The following is a 22,359-nucleotide window of genomic DNA, read 5'->3' as shown; positions in this document are numbered from 1 at the left end:
GATGAGAGCATTCACAAGGTGCGTGGTGCCTGCCCCACGAGCAGACAATCCCACTGCTGTGGCTGCCTCCACCATCCCTTTTTCCTCAAATTCTGCCCGGACCCGGCAGTGAGCTGGGAGGGGCCGCCGCAGTGCGGGTGCCACGAGCCCCGGGGCAGGTCTCGTGTGTGTCCCTGCAGCAGCTGACCCTGCGGAGGGCACGGGAGCAGTGCCTGCAGACAGCCCGGCTCCCCATCCGCGAGTTCATGGTGAGAGCCCCCAACTCCAGGAACTACCACTCCGAGACGCTGGCCATCAACCAGGGTGAGGGTCTGGTGCAGTCCAAAGGCTGGCTGGGGTCCCCTGCTCCCCGGGGAGCTGCGCTCGAGGCAGGGGACCCTCGGGTGGAGGGGTGCTGGGAGATGCTCTGGTGATAGGCCACCGAGGGATGGGACTTGTGAGGCCTGTGCCACCTCAGCCAAGTCTGACAATGGCAGGGAGGGGTGTTGGTGTCCTGTACCCCTGTGGGCTGGCACACCTGGTCACAGCAGAGGATGTGCTCGTGCTCCTTCATCTCTGCAAGGTGAACGCTCTCCGTTGGTGACTGCAGAGGGGCTCATGACCCAGGCCAGCTCCTCAAAGTTTTTACCCCTGACGTGAGGATTGTGTTGCCCCTCCATGGACACAAGGCAGAGGAAGTGGCTGGGGGCTCTGTGTGCCCAGGGGGTGGGCTCTGCCTGCCTGGGAGCGATAGCAGGAGCACAGCAGGTGTGGCTCACTACAGGGGGACACTGGCAGGTGGCACATGTCAGCCAGTGCAGTAACGGGGACACCTGCCTTTAGCTGACACAGCCACTGCTTTGCCCAGAGCTCCTTAAAGTCCACTCCAGAATATCTGTCTGCCCCAGGTGAGCTGCCTCAAGCAGCAGCTCATCAGGTGTTAGGTGGGGGACCTTCTCTGGGTCAGGCGTCATCACCTCCCTCGTGTTCATAGGTGCGTGCAGCTGCTGGCACGGTTGTCACAGCACAGGTGTGTGACTCAACACCTCTCTGCTCCGACAGTCTTTGACATCCTGTCCACCTACTACGAGACGCGGAGCTGGCCAGCAGCTCTGAGGGCTGGAGTTTCTTCTGGAAAAGGCTACGTGCTACCGGACACGGCGGAACAGGTGGAAACAGCCCAGCGCGCCACTGCGGCCCGAGGAAACTCTTTATTGCGTGGTGAGGAGCTGCACAGGCAGGAAGCACCAGCGTGACTGTGCACAGGAGACAGCTGTTCCCAGCAGTGTGAAGAGCTCGTTGGAGCAACACCTTCTACCTCAGGAATGCGGTGCTGGACATCGCCATGCCCCTGAGCAGGAAAGAAAAGCCTGGCAGAGCCGGGGATCGAGTGAAAACTGACAGGAATTCAGTTTTGCCTCTTTGCAGCTGTTTGTTTGTGACTCCTGCACCTACACTTGTTCTGAGGTGGGGAGGAGAGCTTTAAGGTGTTTTCTTCATTTTATTGAAACAGAGTAAGGTGAAGTTAGGATTGCAAAGCTTATGGGCAAGGGAAGCACCCTACCACGGGACGGGACAGTGCTGCTCCTGCAGGAGAATGCGGGATGGGGAGCAGCTCCCAAGGGCACTATGTCCCAACAGCATAAACCCACTGAAGGCTCGGTGAGTTGCTGAAGCCTTTGGCTAGTTGTATGCATCTAATATAAAATAAAAGGTTTAGATCCCCATTGTGTCCCCACAGTTACTGAGGAGTGGTACCTGGTCACACCTGACAGACACAGGTCCCTGACCCCCGTGTCCCTGCTGGGAGGTACCTGGGCTTGGCAGTGCCCTGCACAGAGCAGTGCCAGAGCCACAGCCAAGCAGGAAAGGCGTTTGGTGCAGCTGAGCCGATACATTACCTCAGCCACTGCTGCCAAAAGAGCCCTAAAACCTCATGGCCAGTGGCAGCAGGACCCGAAGGTCATCTGAGGTAAGTCTGGTTATGTTTTCATTCCTCTCTCACAGAGAACCCTTTCCCAGCCCTGGCGCTGTGTCCGAGTGCGTGTGACGGGGTGTGCAGGAGCAGGTGGGGGTTTAACCCAGCTGTTGTGGTTTAACCCAAGCCAGGGGTTAACCTGAGGTTAAGCCACGACAGGGGCTCCGAGCCCTGTGGTGTTGGGCAGTGCCTGCTGCTGTGCCCTGGGGGCTCTTGGCAAGCTGGATGTGCAGATGATCCCCTTCAGTGTCCCAGAGCCAGGGCACAGCCCTTGTCCCCACGGTGCCTGGGGAGAGGTGGTGCCATCACTCGAGCCCACCCGTGCCCTCAGCTGCCCAGAGCAGACCCCCAGAGCTCCGTGGGGATAGGCAGCCACCCCCCAATATCCCCAGGCTGGACCTCAGCGGTGAGGGACTGGCTCTGCCCTCCCTCCAAGGGCGCTGCGGTGCTGCCTCGCACGGCCGGACCACTCGGGCTCGCACCTGGCCGGGGTGAGCGGCACCTGCCGGGAGGGGCACAGGGCTGGGCTGGCCGGGGGAGCCCGGCACGGTCCCTGCACAGCTCTGGCCGCAGCGTTACGGTGTCGGGGCTCGCCCTTCCCCCGGCAAACACGGCCGTGAGCTGCTCTCCGGCTGAGGAAAAGCAGCTGAACGTGGCATCACTGTGTTCCCTCGGCCACAAGGTGGAGAAAGCCACCTGGGGTCCTTCACATTCGGCCAGGGTGGGGTTTGATGTGCCTTTAGTCCAGAGCCTGCCTGGAGAGCAGGGTGAGCGAAAGGCAGGCTGAAGGGCTCACACTCTTCCCCATGGGTGGCAAAGGCAGCTGAGAGAACACCGTGAGACTGACCACGGTGGGAGGCAGGGGACGAGCCCTGGGCAGGATGCGCACCGACGTGCTCCAAGAGCACCTGGGGCATGGCTGCCAACATGGCCCATCCTGCCGTGGCCATCCTGGGCTAAACATCCCCTGGGGGAGAGCCTGAGGGGGACAGAGGGCACACACCTGGGCTCTGTCTCCCTCAGTGCCCTCGTGTGCCCCCACCCTGCCCGTCACAGCCACGGGGACGCCCTGAACTGCTGCAGGAGACAGAAGATGGCAGCTGCTAGGGCCGTGTGCTGTCGGGCGAGGAGCTTGGTGCCCAGCTCAGGGCAGACCTGCCCGTGGAGCTGCTGGTGCAGAGCCTGCACCAGCTGCTGGTAGGTGCCCACCACATCCCCCAGCGCAGCCCCCAGCTCCCGCTGCCGCTGCCTGCACCGCCGGCAGTGTGTCACCTGGAAGCAGGTCACTGCCAGCTGAACCAGGCGGTCGAACGTTGCTCTCAGAGCACACTGCACCTCTGAGAGAGGCTGCTCCGTGCTCAGGAGTGCCTGGCAGCTGGACAGCAGGTCCTGGGAAGCCCAGCCCAGGGCACCCTTGCTCTCCACACCCTGCTCTGCACATTGGTCGTGCAGGTGGGTCGCCTGGTTTCCACAGAGCTTCCCTACAACCTCCTGGAGCTCCACGGTGTAGGCCAGGAAGCGGGAGAAATCCGCAGGGCTCACCCAGGCCTCGTCCTTCAGCTGCCCGAGCACTCGGATGTGGGGGTCCTGCCCTGCCGTGTCCCCAGCAATGGAGACTGGGAAGCCACTCCCAGGGGTCTTGGGGAGGCTGCAGCTGCTGGATGGTGGGGTGGTGAGGGGCCCCGGAAACTGGGGGGGGCTGGTTTCACGCTCGCCCTGGTTGTGGGGCTGGGGGAAGCAGCTGATGTAGGGCAGGTGGCAGCCACAGCTGTCCAGCTCACGTGGTGCTGGGGAGGGCCCGGCTGGGACGGGGCGCAGAGGGGTCTGCTCACCCTCCTCGGGCTTAAAACAGAGGAACGAGTGCTTTGCAGCCCCGTGGTCCCCGGCTCCTTTCCCCAAGGGAACTGGGACCGAGGAGATGGAGAGCCCTGCAGATGGGGCCAGGCAGGAGTCCTTCCCCAGCCCTGCCTCCTGCTCTCTGGGAAGAGAAGCCTGTGCAGGCTGTGGCTCCTGCTGAGCCACATCTCCTGCGCCTCCTGGCTGCCCTGCACCCAGCCCCGAGCTGCTCACCAGCTCCTTGCCAGAGCCTGCTCCAGCAGGGGATGTTGGCACCTTCCTGCCACCAGCATTGGCCCCCATGCACCCGCTGGTCGTCAGACAGGCCAAGGGCTCAAGTGGGTCATCCACCCTGTCCTGCAGGCTGTGTGGCACAGGGTCTGTCCTCAGCCCGAACGAGAGCCAGGAGAGGCGAGTGAGAACTCCCGAGGCGCTGCTGCAATCTGCCAGGAGCTGGGCTGCCTCTGGGAACCCCGCGTGCCCCTCGTGCACCTTCCACAGGGTCTCCCCACTCACCACCTGTCGGCTCTTGGCCCGGGACACGGCCCCCCTGCAGCTGCTGCTGGCACGGCACTGACCATCGGCTTTGCTCTCCTGACAGGGAGCCAGGGAAGGCTCCACCCCCGCAGGGAGCAGCCCCCGGTCCTGGGCTAGCTCCCAGGCAGGGGCCGTGCCGGGGCCAGGAGCCGGTGGCAGCAGCAGGAGTTCCTCAGAGGGGCAGACAACAGCAGAGGGCACTACACTGGCCTTGTGCTGAGTGGCCACCACGTCACCCCCGTCCTCCTGTGGCCCCTGGGTGTGCCAGCCTGCAGTGGGCACACAGCTCCCCTCGCTCAGACACCCCGAATCTGTCTCCCCTGGAGAGCTTTCCTGGGCAGCTCCACTCGGACCGCGGGGAAGGGGCTCTAGGGACAGCAAAGGGGGGTGCTGTGGCTGGAGGCTGCTGTCCTCCTCCCCACACTGGTCACCAGGATGATGAACGTCCGAAATGGAGGAAGCCAGCCATTCCATCACTGACTTTGTCTCCGTGGTGTCGGGCTCCGTGTTCATCAGGTCAGAGCAGGGGTCTGTGCCAGCAGTGTCCCCCTGGGCCCGGATGCCCGCTGGAATCCCCACCTCCATGTCCTTCCCTGTGTCCTCTGTCGAGGGCTGAGTGGGCGGCCAGGAGCAGCAGCGCTGTGGAGAGCCTGGGAGAGCTGCAGGGAAACTGACCTGTGAGGTGTAATCAGTTTTCAGGAAAGACCTTCTCTTCCTCAGGCTCCTGGTGCAGGTCAGCTCCTTCTCCTGCCCCTGCCTCTCCCTCGTCGATGGCTTCTCCCCCAAGCTGTAGCACCTCAGCCTCTTTGGGATGCAGGAGGAGTTCTCTCTGTCCTCCCAGGATGCTGTATCATAGCCTGATGGCAAGAAAAACATGGAAATCAGGAAGTAATCCCAGGCAGCAGAATGCCCTCATGCCTACGCAGTGGGCCAAAAAGCTCCTGGCACAGGACTTGGAATCACAGGCATAAAAGTGCAGCAGCAGTGCCTGGCTCCCAAGGCAGAAGGAAATATCTCGTGATGAAGTACCTACGTGGAGCTGGATGTGAAGAAGAAGGCAGAGCCTGGGTGTGTGGCTACAAGGACTGATGAGGGGGCAGCTTCACCTGAAGGCAGGTGTGGCTGTGATTCCCCAGTTAAATCTGGGGGCAGCAGCAGCAATACAAGAGCACTGCCCACAGCTGTAGGTGTATCATCACATAGAAACACGGCCAGAGGTTCCCAGCTGGAAATCTGGACGGTAACAATTTCCACAGTGACAGTTTTTTTGCCTGAACACAGTACAGGGACTGTGCATTACTATAAAAGCCAAAACTGTTCTAATGGCATGAATTAAATTCTTAAGAGGGTCTGTTAATGCTGAAAGAGATGATTACTTCAGGAACAAGAATATTCCCATTTCCTTGAAAATACAGTGATCAGTGAGCTGCCCAGCCCTGGGAATCCTTGACCCAGCTCTGAAACCAGCCTCTGACCTGAGCATGGCCTTTGACCTTGGGGGTTCATGTAACAACGTTTTACAGGTTTAGGGTCTCCTTAGCTGAGAGGAAGAGAGCAGAGATCCCAGAATGCCACTCCTCTGAAAACTGACTTTTCCCAACACCCAGTGTTTGCACGTGGTAACAAATCCTCCTGCAATGTCACTGTTAGGGTGCTGAGGAGTGGCCTGCAGAGAGCTGGGAGTCAAAGGCCCTGCAAAAGTCCTGGAGAAGCTCCTAAGAGCTGGAAGGGGAGCCCCCCGGGGAACCGACGGCAGCAGAGGCAGCACGGACCTGCAGCACTGGTGTGGCTTTACCTGCCCGCGCGTCCGGAGGGCTGAGCCTGTCCGCAGCATCGTAGAACTCCTCCTCGGAGCTGGAGTCCCCGAAGCCCGGGGGTGGCCGCAGGACGAGGTCGCTGTCGCCCGAGCTGCGCCCTTGCTGGGCAGACGCGCCGCTGCCCGCGGGGGATGCGCTGTAGCACAGGCTGTAGTAGCCCTCGGTGTCCGCCTCGGACAGCCCGGCCGCGCCCTCGCCCTGCCCCGCGGGGCTGCCCCCGGGCCCCGGCTGCTCGGCCGGCGGCGCCTGCAGGAAGCAGAAATATTCTCCGGCCGCCGCGGCCCCGGCGGGGCTGCCCGCGGCGCACAGCGGCACGAAGCTGCTGTCGGAGCCGCTCATCTCCCGCACGGTCGGCGCGTAGAACTGGAGCAGCTCCGGCCTGGAGGAAGAGCACGCTTCCAGCTCATCTTCCTCCAGCGCATCCATGGAGTCGCTGGAGCCGCTCGTCTTGAAGCCTCGGCTCTCGGTGTTGGCCGAGTCGGACGCCTCGGATGCGCTGTCGGTGGCGTTGTCACCGCCGGTGTCCCGCGGGTCGCCGCCGCCAGCGCGGGGCTCGGCGCTGCTCGCCCCGGGGCTGCGGGGCTCCGCCTGCCCCTCCGCACCGCCACACACCGCGGGGCTGTCCGTGCGACGCCCCGAGGAGGAATCCAGGTCCCAGGAATCTTCGGAGTCGCTGCAGGCTCGGGATTCATAGCCTGGGATTTAAAGGAAGCTGTCAGCCCATGCTGGGCTGGGGAGGGGCTCAGCCAGACCCTGCCCCGCGGGCCCCAGGGGCTCAGCCCTCGCCTGCCCACCAGCCAGCAAGGGAGGGGGCAGATGGACCTGCGGGGTGCTCTCAGCCCAGAGCAGCACCCCGGAGCTGCAGGGCAGCTGCCAGCTGAGCCCTCGCCCCAAGCCTCGGTCCCCACAAGCCCGTAGCAGTCACAGAGTCGTGCCGCCATGAGTGCTGGAAAAGCCCTCTAAGATCGTCAAGTCCAGCCTCAATCAGACGCAGGTGCCACCACACAGCCCCGGGCTGCTGCTTCCAGGAGCTGGGTCCTCCACCCACTTCCTCCCCATCCTGTGTCAAAAAAAGGCTGTTTTTTACACCTTCCTCTGCTGAGACACGGTGCAGTTGCTGTTTTTTCTCTCCCCAGGTGAATATGGAGGTGTTGGCATTCACAAAGAGTCTGTAGTAACCAGCGATGAGGCAGACGAGGTCCTTTGCGCTGTTTGACTCCAGCAGCAGAGTAAGCACCTTTTTTTTTTTTTTTTTGGTTTGTTTTATTTTTCGGGGTGAGTGGGAGAAAAGAGTAAAAAAAAGATTAGAAGAAACAAATATTGTTTGTACTGTAGCAGGAACAGGCTGCACGAGGACAAGGCACCCCCTCTGTCTCATATTTCCCTCAGTCTGATTTGCAGGAGGCACAGACAAAGAAGAGTAATTTCTTTTTTTCACCTTTTGTGCCTTTGCTGCATCTCACTGATGGAGGAAGAATCACTTCTCCCCAGCAGGAAGAATCACTTCTCCCCAGTAATTTTTTTGGTTCTTTCTACGAGCTTTCCCTCCCAAGTCTGTTTCCCTCCCAAGCCTTTTATCCTGGTGACAACCCCAGCCTTTGAGAAGAGGTGACGGTGCAGGTGACTCCCCTGTGACTCTGTCCCCACACTGGTGCTCACCTTCAGGTCCTGCAGGTAGATCTTGACAGTGCTCACTCGCTCGGACTCCTCGCTGAGCTCCACCCTGCTGATGCTGGGGAACTCGGCCAGGCTAGTGACGATGTTGAGCTTGCTGTTGATGATCTGGCTGACGCCATGCCTGGCGCCCACCAGCAGTGCCACGTACGACTCCCTGTCCTGCAGCTGCAGGATAGGCACAGGTTAAACCTCTGATGCAGCCTGGGCAGGGCCCCCCGAGCTCCTGGGGGATCCCAGCACTGACTCTCCTTGCTGCTGAGCTGCCACAGCAGCCCGCTCCCTGCTCTCTTCCCCTGCACAGGGACCAGCAGCTTCCTATGGCCCCAGGGATGTAGCAGCCACCTGGCAGACCCAGGGCTGTGGTTGGCAGCAGGTGGTCACTGTCAGCAGTGTCACCTGGCAGCCCAGGCTGTCCCCACATGGAGCCAGTGGGACCTGCTGCAGCTGCAGGGTAGAAACTTCTCAAAGACATTTCTGGGCTTGGAAGATGTGTCAGTGCTTTTTGTTAGGGTGAGAGACTTAAGGGAAAATGAGTTAACGCACATATAATCTGGCAGAAATTGTTCAATGTGCATGTAGGTATAAAGTTTGGCATTACTGTGACCCATGGGTGAGGTCTTGCTCAGGTACAGGCCCACCAGCATTGCTCTGCTCCCTGTGTGACACAGCTCAGCACAGAACCCAGCTGGGGACAGGCAGGAAAATCAACAACCCAATAAACCTCTTGTAAAAATGGAAGAGGTCTTTTTTACAGTGAGCTTTAAGGGTTTCCAGTATTTTTTCAAGAGTTTGGAGCCTGCCCAGATTTCTCAAGTACTTTATACCACACAAATGATAGACAGGGTTTATCTGAAGAGCAAGAGTCACAGCTTCCAATTAGAAAACACATGCATAACTGTTCTGTAGGCTGGTCTGCGCTGTGGACACTTCAGTGGAATTATGCTGAGTTTCTCCAGCACAGCCCCTTACCAACATCTACCAGGATATCCCGGGACAGGGAGAAGCAGTGTGGCCAGGAGGACTGCGTGCACAAAGCAATTACAGAAACAAACAGCTCATACCATCATGGTGGCATTGAAGATCTTCCCACTGTACATCTTCAGCTCCCCCAGGATCTGCAGGTAGCTCAGGCGCACCTGGACTGCTGTGAGCGTGTGCTTCGTTGGCAAGAGAGGAAACACAGTTGAGGGACAGGCGCTGCAGGCAGCTGCAGCACGGAGACAAGCTGTGCTGCAGGGCTGGCTGTGTGGCCAACACGTCCAGCTCGGTCCGGCCAGGCAGCAGAGGTGCCCGTGGGCCATCCCACACGCCCACTGAGCGTGGCACCACAGCGCAGGGGGATCAGGGAGCGCGGGCACAGCATGGGGGCAGACAGCAGCCCCAGGTGACACGCAGGGGAGGACACTGTGACCTGGGGCTCACACACTACCTTCTGCCGAGGGTCCAGCAGCACCTGGTTCCGCTTCAGGTGGTAGCTGATGGCTTTCTTGATGTCCTTCCCTCTCATGTTCCGAAGCAAGGTGGGTGAGATGAAGTTCTCGATTCCCCAGTCCCTCCTGGCAGAAAGAGGGAAGGGAGCACAGGGGGTCCCAGCCACGCTGACCCCCAGCAGCACAGCACAGGACAGGGCAGAGGCACCAGGCAGCCGTGGGGGGCTGTGCCACACACAGCGGCCTCACCGGCTCAAATTCACTGCTACCTGCAGCTGCCACGGGGTCGGGAGCGGGACTGGACAGTGGGCACTTTGGTGCAGAATGGCCATTTTCAGGTGGTTTCACAGGAGGGAATTCACAACCTCCATGGGCAGGACAGTCCCCATCTCCCCTCACCATCCAAAGGATGGAGATCCTGTCCTTGCACGCACCTTGCTTTGGTGACAGGATTATGACATTTCAGCACGTTCAGTTTCCTGGACTCAAAACGTGGGCCAGGTGTGCCGCTGGAGAGTTTACTCAGCCCAAGCATTAAACACCTGTGAGGTGAGAGCAGTGTAGCTGCCTCACCCTCACTCCCTGCACACAGCTGGGCACGTCTGGCTGCACACGAGGCAGCCAGTGCCTGGTAATTAACCTGGTCACTACCCCAGTGGCTGGTAATTAACAACCAGCTCGTCACCACTGCCTAGAACACGGGCTTCTCTGGGGCAGGTGCAGTCCCAGAGCACCAACATGCAGCAGGGCACGCCTGCTCCCTCTGAAAGCATTTTCTGGTCATTTCCCCATAGATCCCAGTACTTCACAGGATCTCCCACTGCCCAAAGCAGGTATTTCTGGCATGCTTCTGGTGGATGCAGAGGTGCACTGGCTGTGCAAAGTTGATGATTACACCCTCTCTCTCCAGACAGTGCAATCAATACTGGCAGGAGCAGCTTGGGTAACCACCACTGTGTGGGAGATCTGCAGTTCCAGGTCCCTGGCCCTGTGGCAGACAAGAACCTCCCTCTGCCTTGGGACAACCCAGGAGTTCAGTGCCTGTACTCTCAGGCAGGTCAGTGGGCTGAGCACAGGGCGGCCCACGAGGCCACCCTGCCCTAAAGGAGCAGCACAGCCAAGGGACTGCAGTCCCCTCTGGAGTCCTGTGCAAGGCTAAACACGGGGCAAGCAGCGAGCTGATGCCACTTTTGGGGCTCTCCTGCTTTCGCCAGGCTTAGCCACAGCGGAGCACAGAAATCTCTGCGCTTACTCGATGTACTTCAAGGACACCTTCTGTGGCTGGGCACACGCGTAGATCCTCTCCTGGATGTGCAGGGCAGCCAGGCGTAATGCCACGCTGCACTTCATCTCCACAGCAAACCTCTCCTGGAGCACGTCGCTGCAGCTCTGGGGCAAACACAGCACAGTCAGGCCAGCAGGAACGCAGCACAAAGCTGCCAACACGACACCACGCAGCCAGCTGGGGATATCACCAGCCAAGCATAAAAGTGGGTGTAAGAATTTAAGGCAAATTGAACTGAAATGCCCTGATTTTAAGTGCTCTGCATTTCCATATGGCTGAGCCAGTCCAAGGCATGCTCTGGTTTAAAGCAAAAATGAGAATGGGGTGAGAAGGGATTCCTAAGCACGGAATGCCCCAGCGTCACCTGCAGGTACAGATATTCAAAGGCCACTGGGTCTTCCTGCAGGAGGTCCAAGGGGTCCCTGGGGACAAAGCACACTCTGAAGAGGCAGCGGTAGTCGTGAGAGTCTCTTTTCTGGACCACCTGCAACAGAGAAAGGGCATCACACCACAAGCCCTCCCCCCAGGAGTGCATGATGAGCCTTTGCTCTGCAAACCCACAGGAATTGTTTACTGCCACTGGCAAGGGGATGGCACACATTTTCCTGAACAAACACAAGGAGGCTTTGCTAGCGCTTGCAATTTTATCTCTGAGTCTTCATCTGTTTTCTTCTTCTCCCTGCAGTAGCCCAGAAGCCCTTTGACAACAACACTTTATTTAGAAACCCACTGATCCCAAACACTTGCAGTGTGACCAGGGCAGAGGCTTTGGGGCTGTGTGATAACAGCAGGGGAAGGGGCAGGCTTCTCTGCTTTGGAGTGCAGTCACAAGACACAGCAGCCCTAAACAGACCCCTGAATCATCACTGTAATGTCAATACAATGTCAAGACTGAGTTATCCATCAGCATATTTTATTCTGGGCAGATCCTGCCCAGCGGAAATCCTGACCCATGTGCTCAGTGCTGTGACAGCACCAGCCACTGAGGGATTTGAAGTGGATGATCCTTGTGTGTGCCTTCCCATTCAGGGTATTCTGCAGTGGGCTGCCAGCCAACAAACCCACCAGCACGGAGCTGGGGCAGGCTCCTGCTGACAAACCTGCATGGCTGTGGGGGCAGCAGGACCCCACGGGCTCACCTCACGCTCCCAGGACACAAGGAACTGACTCAGAATTCAACCCAAGTGGGCCCTGCCCTTGGGGCATTCGCCCTGGGGTGAATGCTCTGGCTGCCCAGGGAACTGTGAGCAGCGAGGTCTGCACAGCTGTCCTCAAGCTGTTTAAGGCTCAGGCTGTCCTCTGCAGATGGGCCGGGGAGACAGGTGGCACGGAGCATGTCACCCACAACTGCTCTCCAGGCAATGCCAGCCCACGGGTACTGCTGTGTGTGGGCACTCAGGATGCCCCCACAGTGCCCTTCCCCAGCGAGGGGGTGTGAACACCACGGCAGACGTGGATGGCATCACCGGCGCCGAGCCGAGCTCACCCCTCCGGTGACCCCTGCAGTGCTGGGCTCCCTCTGCCCTCCCTGGCCTCTCTCCTGGCGGCAGTGCCCCTCTGCAGGGCCGCGGGATGCACGGGGGCTCTGCTCACCTGGGCAATCAGCTCCTCCTCGTGCAGCAGGTGGATCTTGGCCAGGCTGTACTGCTCCTCCAGCACCAGCGCGAAGTGGGCGATGCTGCGGATGGACAGCTTCTCCTGCAGTGTCAGCACGATGTCCTGGCAGGGGCACGGGGGTCACACAGGGCTCAGCTGTGCCACCAGCACTGCTGCAGGGCTGTCACTGCGTGACCCCAGCCTGCAGGACTGCGGAGGCACGGACAGACAGAGCACAATGATCCCAGCAGGTGGAGGACAAGGTGGGCAAGCTGAAAACCCCAAGGTGCCACAGGTATCGAACCCATCTCCTCAGCTGCCCCACACTCAAAGTTTTACAGTTTTCAGCTGGGTGATGCTGAGCACTTTCTGCCACCCCCGACCCAAGTGTTTGCTGTGCTTGTTATCCTAGCTTACTAGAGCTCTGCAACATTTTGGATCCCTGGAAGTGTCCAAGGCCAGGCTGGACAGAACTTGAAGCAAGTGAGAGGGGTCCCTGCCAACCTGCAGGAGGTTGGAACTGGATGGTCTCTAAGGTCCCTTCCAACCCAAATCATTCTGTGATTTGTGAAAAAAATAAAAAGAACTTGTAAAGAACACTTGTCTTCAATAAACCAGAATTTGAGACTGTAATTGTAAAAATCTTACCACATCTGACTGAAACTGGTGTTTCACTTTGTAATAGAGAATTCTGTCAATATTCTGTTATTGAAGTAACAAGGTTTATGTTTGGCAAAAAGAAAATATCACCTCAGGCTTGACTGAGCACAAATTGAAACAGAAGCCCTTGGGCTCACTCAAGCCGCCTTTTGAGGCAAGCATAAATGTTTGACTCACCTCAGTTTTAAGCCAGGATGTCTCAAGACAGAGAGGAATTTCTGGAAATACCTAACTTGGGAAGGATTTTACTCATTTAGATGTTTCTGGAGGGCAGTCATGAGGGCTACTTTCAGAAACTGGGAAAACTTGTTCCATGTCAGAGCTGAGCAACTCAAGTCAAAGACAAAGAGCTAATCCATCCTTTAGAAATTAAACCCTTGAGGACAGACATTCAAAAATCTCTTTACAAGTCTCCTTTCCTTTTCACCTCCTTGCTTTCTCTTATTATTTTATTTTTCTAGACCCTGCAAGTCAAAAGACTTGCAGACACTTACTTGCCTGAGAGACCACAATGGTTTTGTGAAGCTTGAATGAGCTAGATAAACTCCTCCTTTTCTGAGGAAAGTTTTCACTGCATGATAAATGAAGTCTCTTTGTGTTTCCCTTTAATATACTGTCAGCCTGAGAGCCCCAGAATGTCTGTCCATTGTGAATCTCTCCCACAGCATCTGCACTGGTGCAGGACACCAGCTGTCCTTTAAGTAATTTATGACCTCCAGCCACTGGCCGTGGCCAAATCTTACCAAGTCCAACATAAACACTGAGCAGCCACAACGATCAGGCCAGAAAAACTGGAGGTGTGTGAGGCTGTGTCCAAGCACAGCAGTCATGGGAAGGGCTGGATCCACGGCTCTGCGGAGCAGCATCGAGTTTTCAGGGGAGCGATCTGAGGGAGGATCACTCCCTCGTGTGCCGCTCTTTCACCTGAGGGGCTGAGTCAGTGCTCATGTCTCCAGAGGGGAACACCCTTACCAGTGCAGAAATGAGGTTGGAGCTCAGAAAACCCAGCACAGCCAGCACTGCCAGCAGCTGGTCAGTGCAGACGGGGGGCTGCAAGGGCCCTGCCTGCCCCTTTGCTGATGGGTTGGGCTGGGGTGGTGGGAACAGCCTGCCCAGCCTCCTTACCTTCACAGTGGTGCTCCTCTCAAACCTGAATGCCTTGGTCTGGCCGTTCTCCAGGTACACCTTGAGAACATTGGGCATGAACAGGAGGGAGCTCCCCTGCAGAACAAAAGCAGCAGCTGGACCCTCGGGCATCCAGCCTGCAGGCACCAGCTGCTCTGCCTGGCACTGCAAGTCCTGGCATCCAGGAAAATCCTTCTGTACCTTGGCAGCCCTCTTCCATGGCACCAAGGTTTACTCCTGATTATGCTTCTGGCACAGAGTGGCACAAGGAGAGCACAACAAGTGCCTTTACCGTAACACTCGGGGCAGTGCAGCGGCTGCACGTGGCCTGGCAGCACCGCCTGGGTCCCCCCGGCACAGCAGAATCTGGCAGGCACTGAAAGCAGAAAGCCATCCTCCCTGTTCATCACCAACACCCAGCGGGGCCTCCAGGAAAGGCACCTTGCCATCACCAAGCAGCATGGACCCCCACGCTGGCACCAGCCCCACGTGCTGCCCGCAGCCCCCGCACTGCCAGCGCCACGGGAGCCCGTCAAACACGCACCGCTGCTTCCACCGAGCCTTGCCCTGACATCTGTAACCCTGGCACCTCCCACGCAGGACGTGATGCCACCACAGTGCCCTGAGATAGGTCCCAAACACGTGGCACAAGACGAGAACACCCTCAGCGAGAGCATCTCTGTTGGGTGCTTCGAGAAGGGTCTGGGGACTTGGCCTCTGTCCTCCTGGGCAGCCTGATCCCCTTTCAGCCCTCCACCTCACCCCTTCAGCAGGGAATGCCTGCACCTTTCTTCCAGTTTCACCATCGCTCCCCTGGTTGCTCAGGGATGAGCAGGTTCACTCCTCCACTTGGGAGCTCCTCTCAGCATGCCTCTGTCATGTTCTTGGACCAGCATGCTGCCCCCACCACTTAAAGGGTTTATCTACTTGTCAAGAGGGTCTCAGGGTTAAGAATGGTGTTTCTGAGATGATCTCTCCCGTGTTTCATTCACTGTGCCTCACGTTACAAACCTCACAGCCCTCTAGACAGAGAGCCCACACCCCCTGAAAGTGCTGCCAAAGCAAACATAAAACACCTCTGAATCCTGCCCTTGTTCCTCTCATACGCATTCTTGGGGTTCAAGCTGCCTGCAGCCACCACTGAGGAAAAACAAGAGAACGCTGCTGCTATTCTTTCTAGCCCAGCTTTGGGGCTCTGTAACTGGCCCGAACACATCACGTCTCTGACAGGTGTTGTTGTCCACCAGCTCCGGGACGGTGACGCTGTTTTACATCTCCCCTCAGCGCCCATGGCACAGTTACCTTGTGAGGGGCGCCCTGCACCGCCAGCACACAGCAGGACTTAACACCTGCACAAATCATCCCCGCTCTCCTGGTCAGATCCAATTACCCAGCCAGAGCACCCGGAGAGGTTTCTCTGTGTCTGTGAAGGCTGTCAGAAGCTGCTAACGCAGAAAGCTTCAGCCGCCGTACCCCTCCTGCGCTGCCGGGGCAGGGCTGGCTCCCCAGCTCGCAGCTGCTGGTAACACTGCCTGGCGCTGGCCCGGCGTCCCCGGGGGCCTGGCCCCGGCGTATTGCTCAGGATGTAGGAATACATCATCGGTCTGCAGAAAGCGGAGGCAGGACAGCAGCGAGGCTCATTAACAATTCATGTTCGCAGCCTGCAGGCTCGGGTTTCAGCTGCAGAACGCAGCCGCTGGGATCCTTCCCGTCGCCACAAGGATCACTTAGCCGCGCTCCATTAGGATGCCAAGAGCAGTATATTTACTGAAACTGGAGGCCGTACAGTTTTCAGGGCCGTAATACCCATTTTGGCTGCCTTAGTGCGTCAGCCCACGGGAAGGAGAGCAGCCCTAAAGCACTCAGGGCTGTCGTGGTGCATAGTGCTTTTCCAGAAAGAAAGCATAAATTTGCAGTACATTTATTTACTCTTCCTTTGTGCTAATACTTCACTGTTCAAAACAGGTTGCATATCCAGGTGGTGAAAAGGGAATCTAACACCAGCAGGACCCCAGCACCTGAATTAATTTCTCCTGCCTTTGTGCTGTCATTAAATGAATGGCAATCTAAACACTGCGTCCCTCCTCTGCACTTGCAGAGGTTTGATCAGCTCAGCACAATGCTGGCAGAGGGTTCAGGGAGGCGCAGAGCGCAGCATTCCCTGCACAGCTGCCTTCTTTAGACTCTCACAAGAGGTCCTTTCCCAGACTCGTTGGGACCAATCCTGCCATGGGTCAGGGACTGGCACAGACCCGGGAGCTCATGGGCTGTGGCACCGTGCCCAGCCTCCAGCTCCTGGGACCTGCCAGCAGACACTCCTCAGCTGTAAGAAAAGCAGGCTCTGTCCGTGATTTCGGCTCTGCCCATCTCACGACCAGCCCTGCCCGAAGCTCTGCCTGGGGCCACGTCCTGGGCATGTCCTCCCGTCTGGCATTCCCTGCCCGGTGACCGGGGTGTCACTTCTCCCGAGAGCAGGAGCACTCTGCTGTCCCCAGGCAGGACCCCCGAGAGCCGTGTCACCAACCCTGAGGGATGGCACAGCCCGGGGAGGGCAGGGACAGGCCCTGGCACACCTGGCAACCGCGTGGCAGGAAGGGAAGGATCCCAGGGTCCAGAGGGACCCTGGAAACGTCTGGAGCCACAGCCGACCCTGCCCTGCCCTGCAGGGAGGAGGAGAAGTGGGGTCCCCACGTGCAGTCACACGGGCCGGTGACACCCACGGCACCTCCGGCTGCACCTCTGCCCGTGTGCAGGGGAAAGGGAGCAAACGCTGCCCTGGGAGGGCTCTGAGCTGCACCAGGGGGCTCCACCAGCGACAGGGAACAGCAGGCAGACAGGAAGGGAAAAGGAAAAGGGCCCAGTGGGTGGTTTGTCACTGCTACAAAGCAGAAAGGCTCGGTCAGACCTGGACAACTGAGCAGCACTAATGAGCAGGGGGGCTGAAAGGGGCACTTTGACCACAGGGGTTTTTCATTCTGAAAGACACAAGGAAAGGTCGACAGAGCAAATGACTCCCAGCTGACCCCAGGGAGCTTAGAAAGTTACACAGAAGGAGCAGGAGCGTTCAGGAGCTGTTCACACTTTGGGGAGGACACGAGTGCTCTCCCCTGTGCCACAGGGAGACCAGCACGGGCAGACCCCTGGGCACCCAGCTCAGCTGCCAGCAGCAGCTGGAGCCCCGTGATGGGTTTGCAGCAGCCTCCAGCGAGCTGTGAGCCAGCTCAGCTCACAGAGGCCAGGCACAGCTGTGGATGCTCTGTGGATGACCCTGCTCTGCGGGGATGTGAGAGCAAGCTGCCACCCTGCCAGCTCAAGAGCACTGGCACACCTAACAGCAAAGCAGAGCGCCCAGTGACGCACCCCTGAACAGTGACTGTCCCCAGGACTGTCACAGCCACTGTGCCCAGGACTGTCCCCAGGAGGGGACAGCCCAGCTCCTCCAGCAGCACGTTCACCTGGCACACACACCAGCGTTCACCTCTGGGCCAGGGTTTGTCCTGCCCGCACTTCAGCGAGGGTTCAGCACGGGTGGATTAGCACTGCAGGAGAGGACAGCTGCCTCCCGCAGGGCTGAAGAAATGGTTTCAGCTCTGACGGGAGCGGGACAGAAGCAGTGCGTGCGGTATTTTCCATTAGTCCGAGTAAACACATCAAAGACAAAACCCTGCAGATGCCAGCGCTTCCTCCCTGCCCCGATCACCTCCGGCAGCAGCAGGGAGCGCCTGCCGGACCGTGGCCAGGGCAGACGGGCCCAGCGAGCCTCAGCCACCCTGCCCCAGTCCGACACCCTGCCCGGGAGAGCTCCGCGCCCCCCGCCCCTCCCGGCCGCTGCCCTGACCTGCGAGTGTCCGTTCAGCAGCACCTCCTCCGCAAACCGCACTTTGACGGGGTTTGTTTTCAGCCTCGCCCTCTTCTCCTCGGTGAGGAACGACGACTTGGGTCCACCCTGAAACGACAGCGGAGCTCGGTCGGGACAGAGCCCCGGGGAGGGCAGGGGTGCCGCTCGCCGCCCGTGCCGGGGCTGCTTCTCCTGGGCTGCCTCGCACCCACATGGAGAGGTGTTCTGGGGAGCCGCTCCGCTCCCAGCCCTGCCACAGGCCCCTTGGACTGCCCGGGCAGCGGCTGAAGCCAACCCTGGCTGCCAGCGAGCGGACACGCGTGTGCCTCGTGCCACACTGCCGGTGCCACGGCGCAGGAGCCAGGCGCGGTGCTCAGGTGTGTCCCCACGCCGCGCAGCGCGGCCGGGACCCCGCAGGACAGCTGGGGAGCTGCCCACAGCTGGCTTGCGCTGGGGCTGCCCCTCACGCAGCACACGCAGAGAGCCTGGCCGTGCCGGACAGAGCCTGCCCGCGTGGGCAGCACTGCCCGCTCTGCTGGGCTGCCCAGAGTGCTGCAAACCACCCAGAGAGCTGCCCACGGTCACCACACGGCACTGCTGTCAGCCAGCAGGTCCCATCAGGCTTGCAAGGCACCGAGTGTGTGCAGGAACGCTGCACAAATACCCTGTAAAGCACGATGGTCCCCAGGAGCAGCAGCAGAGCCCCTCACTGCTCTCCCAGGCAGCCTCCAGGCAGAGCCAGTCCTTCACCTGTCAGAAGTGCCCGTGCCTCCTGGCCTGCCACAGCTCCACCCTGCCCTGGCGACACGTGGTGGGGACACAGAACGGGATTTGGGAGGAGCCCCCAGGCACATCCGGACGTCCCAGAGCCCTCCAGGGTGCACGGAGCAGACACTGTCCCTGCAGCCCACGCCACGAGCCAGCCTGGCCCCGCACCAGGGGCTGCGAGGAGCCACTGCCCACCCTTCCCAGGCGTGTGGGTGACAGCAGAGGATGGTCAGGGCACCCCAGCCCCTCAGAGCCTCCACGCCGGCCCAGCCACCCCTGTCCCGTGCCGAAGGGTGCCGCGGGAGCCGAGGAAGGGCCACTTACGGCCGTGCAGCGCAGGACCGTCAGGAGCAGCTCGTCACCGGCGTCCCTGCAAAGGGACACGCGGTCAGCCAGGGCTGGCACCCCCAGCCCCTGTGCGCCGGGGCACGGGCACGCGTGGTGACACACCTGATGAGGCTGGCTGCCCGCTCCACGGACAGCCCTTCCACCGCGCTGGAGTTGATCATGAGGAGCTGGTCACCCGGCTGCAGCTTGCCGTCGGCCGTGCTCCCTGCGGACCGGCACGGCGTGAGGCACGGCCAGCCCCTCCTGCCCGCGGGGCACAGCGCCGCTCACACCGGAAAAAACACTGGAAAAACCCTCCGACATCGTGCAGTCCACCCAGTAATCCAGCACTGCCGGGTCCACCACTAGCTGGTGTCCCCAAGTGCCACACCTGCACTAGGGATGTCCAGAGACACTCAGTGTGAGCTGCCCTTCCCCCAGCAACCACACCTGGCTGGCAAAATAAAAGGGGTTGGAGGACACTGGGTGCTGTCACCACCTGCTGTGTCCCTGCCCGTGTCCTTGCTCCCCACCCGAGCCTCCCTCTGCCCCATGGAAAGCCCTCCAGGATCTGCCTGTGCCCTTGTCACAGCCCACCACTGGGAACCAAGCACGGGCCGTGTAGCCTAGGCTCCCATCAGCAAAGGACAGGCTCAGAAGGACAGGTTTTTTGTGCCTCAGCTTCAGTAAGATGTTGATTCTTTCTGATGAGGAGAGGAGAGAAGCACAGCAGAAAGAAACCCATGTCTTACTCCCCACAGCTCTCAGGTAATTTCACCGTGTTTCACATGGGAAGGGGCATAAAGAGAGGTGGGGGTGACAGAGGGTACCTGCCCTGGCTCAGAGCCCCAGCCAGCCCCCAAACAGAGGGCTGCCACACTCACACCAACAGGTCAAAACCACGTGGTTTTGTGCACCCATCAAAAACATAAAATATTAATAAGAAACAGAATCACAGTTTTTGAGTTACACCCATCCCTTCTATAGCTAGAGGAGCTGATCTGCTTGATTTCAGCCCTGCCTGCACCCAGCAGCACACCCCTGTGTCACAGGGCTGAAAGCCCAGGCTCTGTTCAGATCACCATGGCCACAGCAGAATAAGATGAAATTCTCTAATATAAGATTAAATTCTTCCTCCGCATTTCAGATGAAACACCACGAAGAACTTGACTTTGAGCAGCTCTCTGCATCATGAAGGTGAGCAGAGAGCGAGCACAGGTGAAGGGCCCGTGGGGAGGCTGGCACTGTCCCCAGGCTGTGGGAGCTGGGACACGTCCTGGCACTGCATGTGCCACAGGCACCCAGGCTGTGCTCAGGGCTCACACCCCAAACAGACACCCCAGAGACCACTACCCCTGCCAGTAGTTTATCCCCAACACCACCGGCTACCGTGCTGGACACTCAAAGCCCCCGGGGAGGCCACACCTGCGGTGACAGAGGCGATGGTCAGGGGGAGGCCCGGGCAGATCTCAAAGCCGAAGTGCTGCAGGACGAGGTCCTTGTACACCGTGACGGTCACTTTGGCCCGGCTGGGGGGCTGGCCTGCGCTGTCCCCGGCACCGTCCATCACTGCCACGCTGCCCCTGGGACACAGAGCAGGCGATTAAATGTGACATAACCACACACAGTGTTGTCCAAAGGATCCACGCCGTTCCCTGCTGCGAGGGGCTGCCCGAGGCTGGCGCTTCCCCGGCTCTGCAGCCAGCAGCGACTCCCTGGGCTCTGCAGTAAGCTGAGGACGTCAGGCTGGGCGTGACCACAGCTTCCCAGTCACCCCAGCCCCGTGGCCGCACAGGAGGAGAGGCTCAGGTGTGCCCCAGCACAAGCCACGACCTCCACGCACAGGGAGCAGCAGCAGCTTCACCCAGCGAGGCAGCGCAGGAGCGCACAGCTCTCGGCTCCTGCTGGGATCCACTCCAGCCCACGGATGTCCACTCTGCGTCCACTCTACGTCCACTCTCAGACCTCAGGGAAGGAAAGCAGCCGTGGGCCAGGATCCCTGGTAATGCAACCTAGTCTTGCCCAAAAATGTGGGCCCACAAAGAGAAGCATGATCCCACCTTCAGGAAGAGCAAGTTTCGCATGGAGCAATGCTGTGTTTCTTCCTCACGAAAGAAATGTGCTTCCCCATGGCAGAGCAAGGCAGGAACATCTGTCCCTGGGAGCCAAGGGGGTTGCTAACAAACGCTGCTGCTTTTCTTTTTCTGTGTGCGTATTTCCCAAGCACAACAGAGACACTGGGCAGGATCTGTGGGCTATGCCAGCCCCGCTCCCTGGGAACAGCCTCGTGCTGGCTCTGACCTAAGGTGACCGTAGGTGCTCCCTCCACAGAAACCCCACTCACCTGGGTGTGCTGTCCCGAGACCGATGAAGCCATTTTGCTACCATTTGCTCTATTCTACATGTTTTTCGTGTATGGATTAAGCTAGTCTCCAAATCTCCCATTTACCTGGAAGTGACATAAATCACAGGAAAACAGAATGACGGTGACTGAGGAATTCTTCTGGACTGCTCTCAGAGTTACCAGCACTAACTCACAACCCCTTAGTAACACAGAGAGATCAGCTGGCACCTGGTGAAGGGCAGAGCTCTGACAGAGGGTGACACCTGTTGTGACACTCATGGAACCCCCCTGCCCACCCAGCCTCCCCTGCTTGGTGCTTTTGGTCACCCGTGTCACGGTCACGCTGCGTTACCCTCCCGTGGCAGACGGTGAGGTCTGCATTCCTTTTCCATGGATTTCCTGGCTCCGTGGGCTTCTTTGGGAGGTGCAAAGGCTGGCTGAGCTCCCCACCCCAAACTGAGCCTGCCAGACCACGAGTCCTCAGTCAAACCAGGCAATCAGTTTGACACTGTAGCTGCAGACATCAGTGGTAACTGCACACCCCAAAAGTGTGCCTTGCAAGGCACCCTGCAGCCATGCACCGCTGCCACCCCTCCGAGCTCTAGCCCTGGGAAGAGCCGAGGGCTGAGACAGAACCTGACACAAAATGAAACAAATTATGCCTGTATCTGCCAGAAGTTGCGAAGAGTATCAGCTCTTTGTGTTTCAACCCCAAAACTGTTGTATCCACCTTTCACTGTGTGCCTTCTGACCGGCCTAGGAGTTCCGTACGTCCTGACCTCCTCCCTCGTGTCTTCTGCTGGGCCTGGAAGTTCTGTGCCTCAGGGACACGCTCTGTCATACTGGGACAGCTGGTCCATGGCAGAAGTGGTGCTGCAACAGAAATATCAGTAAGTTAGCCTATGAACAGCAGAGATGGCTGGAAACTCCCATCATCTCCCAGAGATGAGCCGCAAAACATTTTGTCTCAACAAAAACCAGACCTGTTCCACTCAGCACCCTCCCAGGCCTTAGTACTCCCCAGCTCACACTGTCTAACCAAGAAGGGAGGGCAGGAGTCACATTTGCTGGTGAGCTCCTCACAGGGAGCCACTACAGCCTGCTGTGCTGCCTGCCTGTTCAGCCATCGGCAGAAAATGGAGGAAATTCTGCCCTCCAGCAG

At 59.1% G+C, this 22,359-nt stretch overlaps 1 protein-coding gene across 1 annotated transcript; it reads right to left on the bottom strand.

Moving 5' to 3' along the window:
- Window positions 1-2,980: 2,980 nt before the first annotated feature.
- Window positions 2,981-22,052, bottom strand: FRMPD1 (FERM and PDZ domain containing 1). The gene is made up of 16 exons (XM_068177387.1): window positions 21,928-22,052; window positions 21,198-21,302; window positions 20,279-20,436; window positions 18,977-19,079; window positions 18,851-18,896; window positions 17,759-17,866; window positions 13,921-14,016; window positions 12,133-12,258; window positions 10,904-11,023; window positions 10,507-10,643; window positions 9,254-9,380; window positions 8,886-8,981; window positions 7,807-7,989; window positions 7,237-7,384; window positions 6,126-6,842; window positions 2,981-5,187 (listed from the first exon to the last, which is right to left on the bottom strand). Exons 2-16 carry the CDS (start codon window positions 21,296-21,298, stop codon window positions 3,008-3,010), a joined length of 4,446 nt encoding a protein of 1,481 aa, XP_068033488.1. The 5' UTR covers window positions 21,299-21,302; window positions 21,928-22,052; the 3' UTR covers window positions 2,981-3,007.
- Window positions 22,053-22,359: the final 307 nt, after the last annotated feature.

The sequence above is a fragment of the Anomalospiza imberbis genome, chromosome Z, assembly GCF_031753505.1.
Source record: "Anomalospiza imberbis isolate Cuckoo-Finch-1a 21T00152 chromosome Z, ASM3175350v1, whole genome shotgun sequence".
NCBI classification, from domain to species: Eukaryota; Metazoa; Chordata; class Aves; order Passeriformes; family Viduidae; genus Anomalospiza; species Anomalospiza imberbis.
Note: the sequence above shows the minus strand (reverse complement) of the source record. Positions and strands in the feature narration are given on the sequence as shown.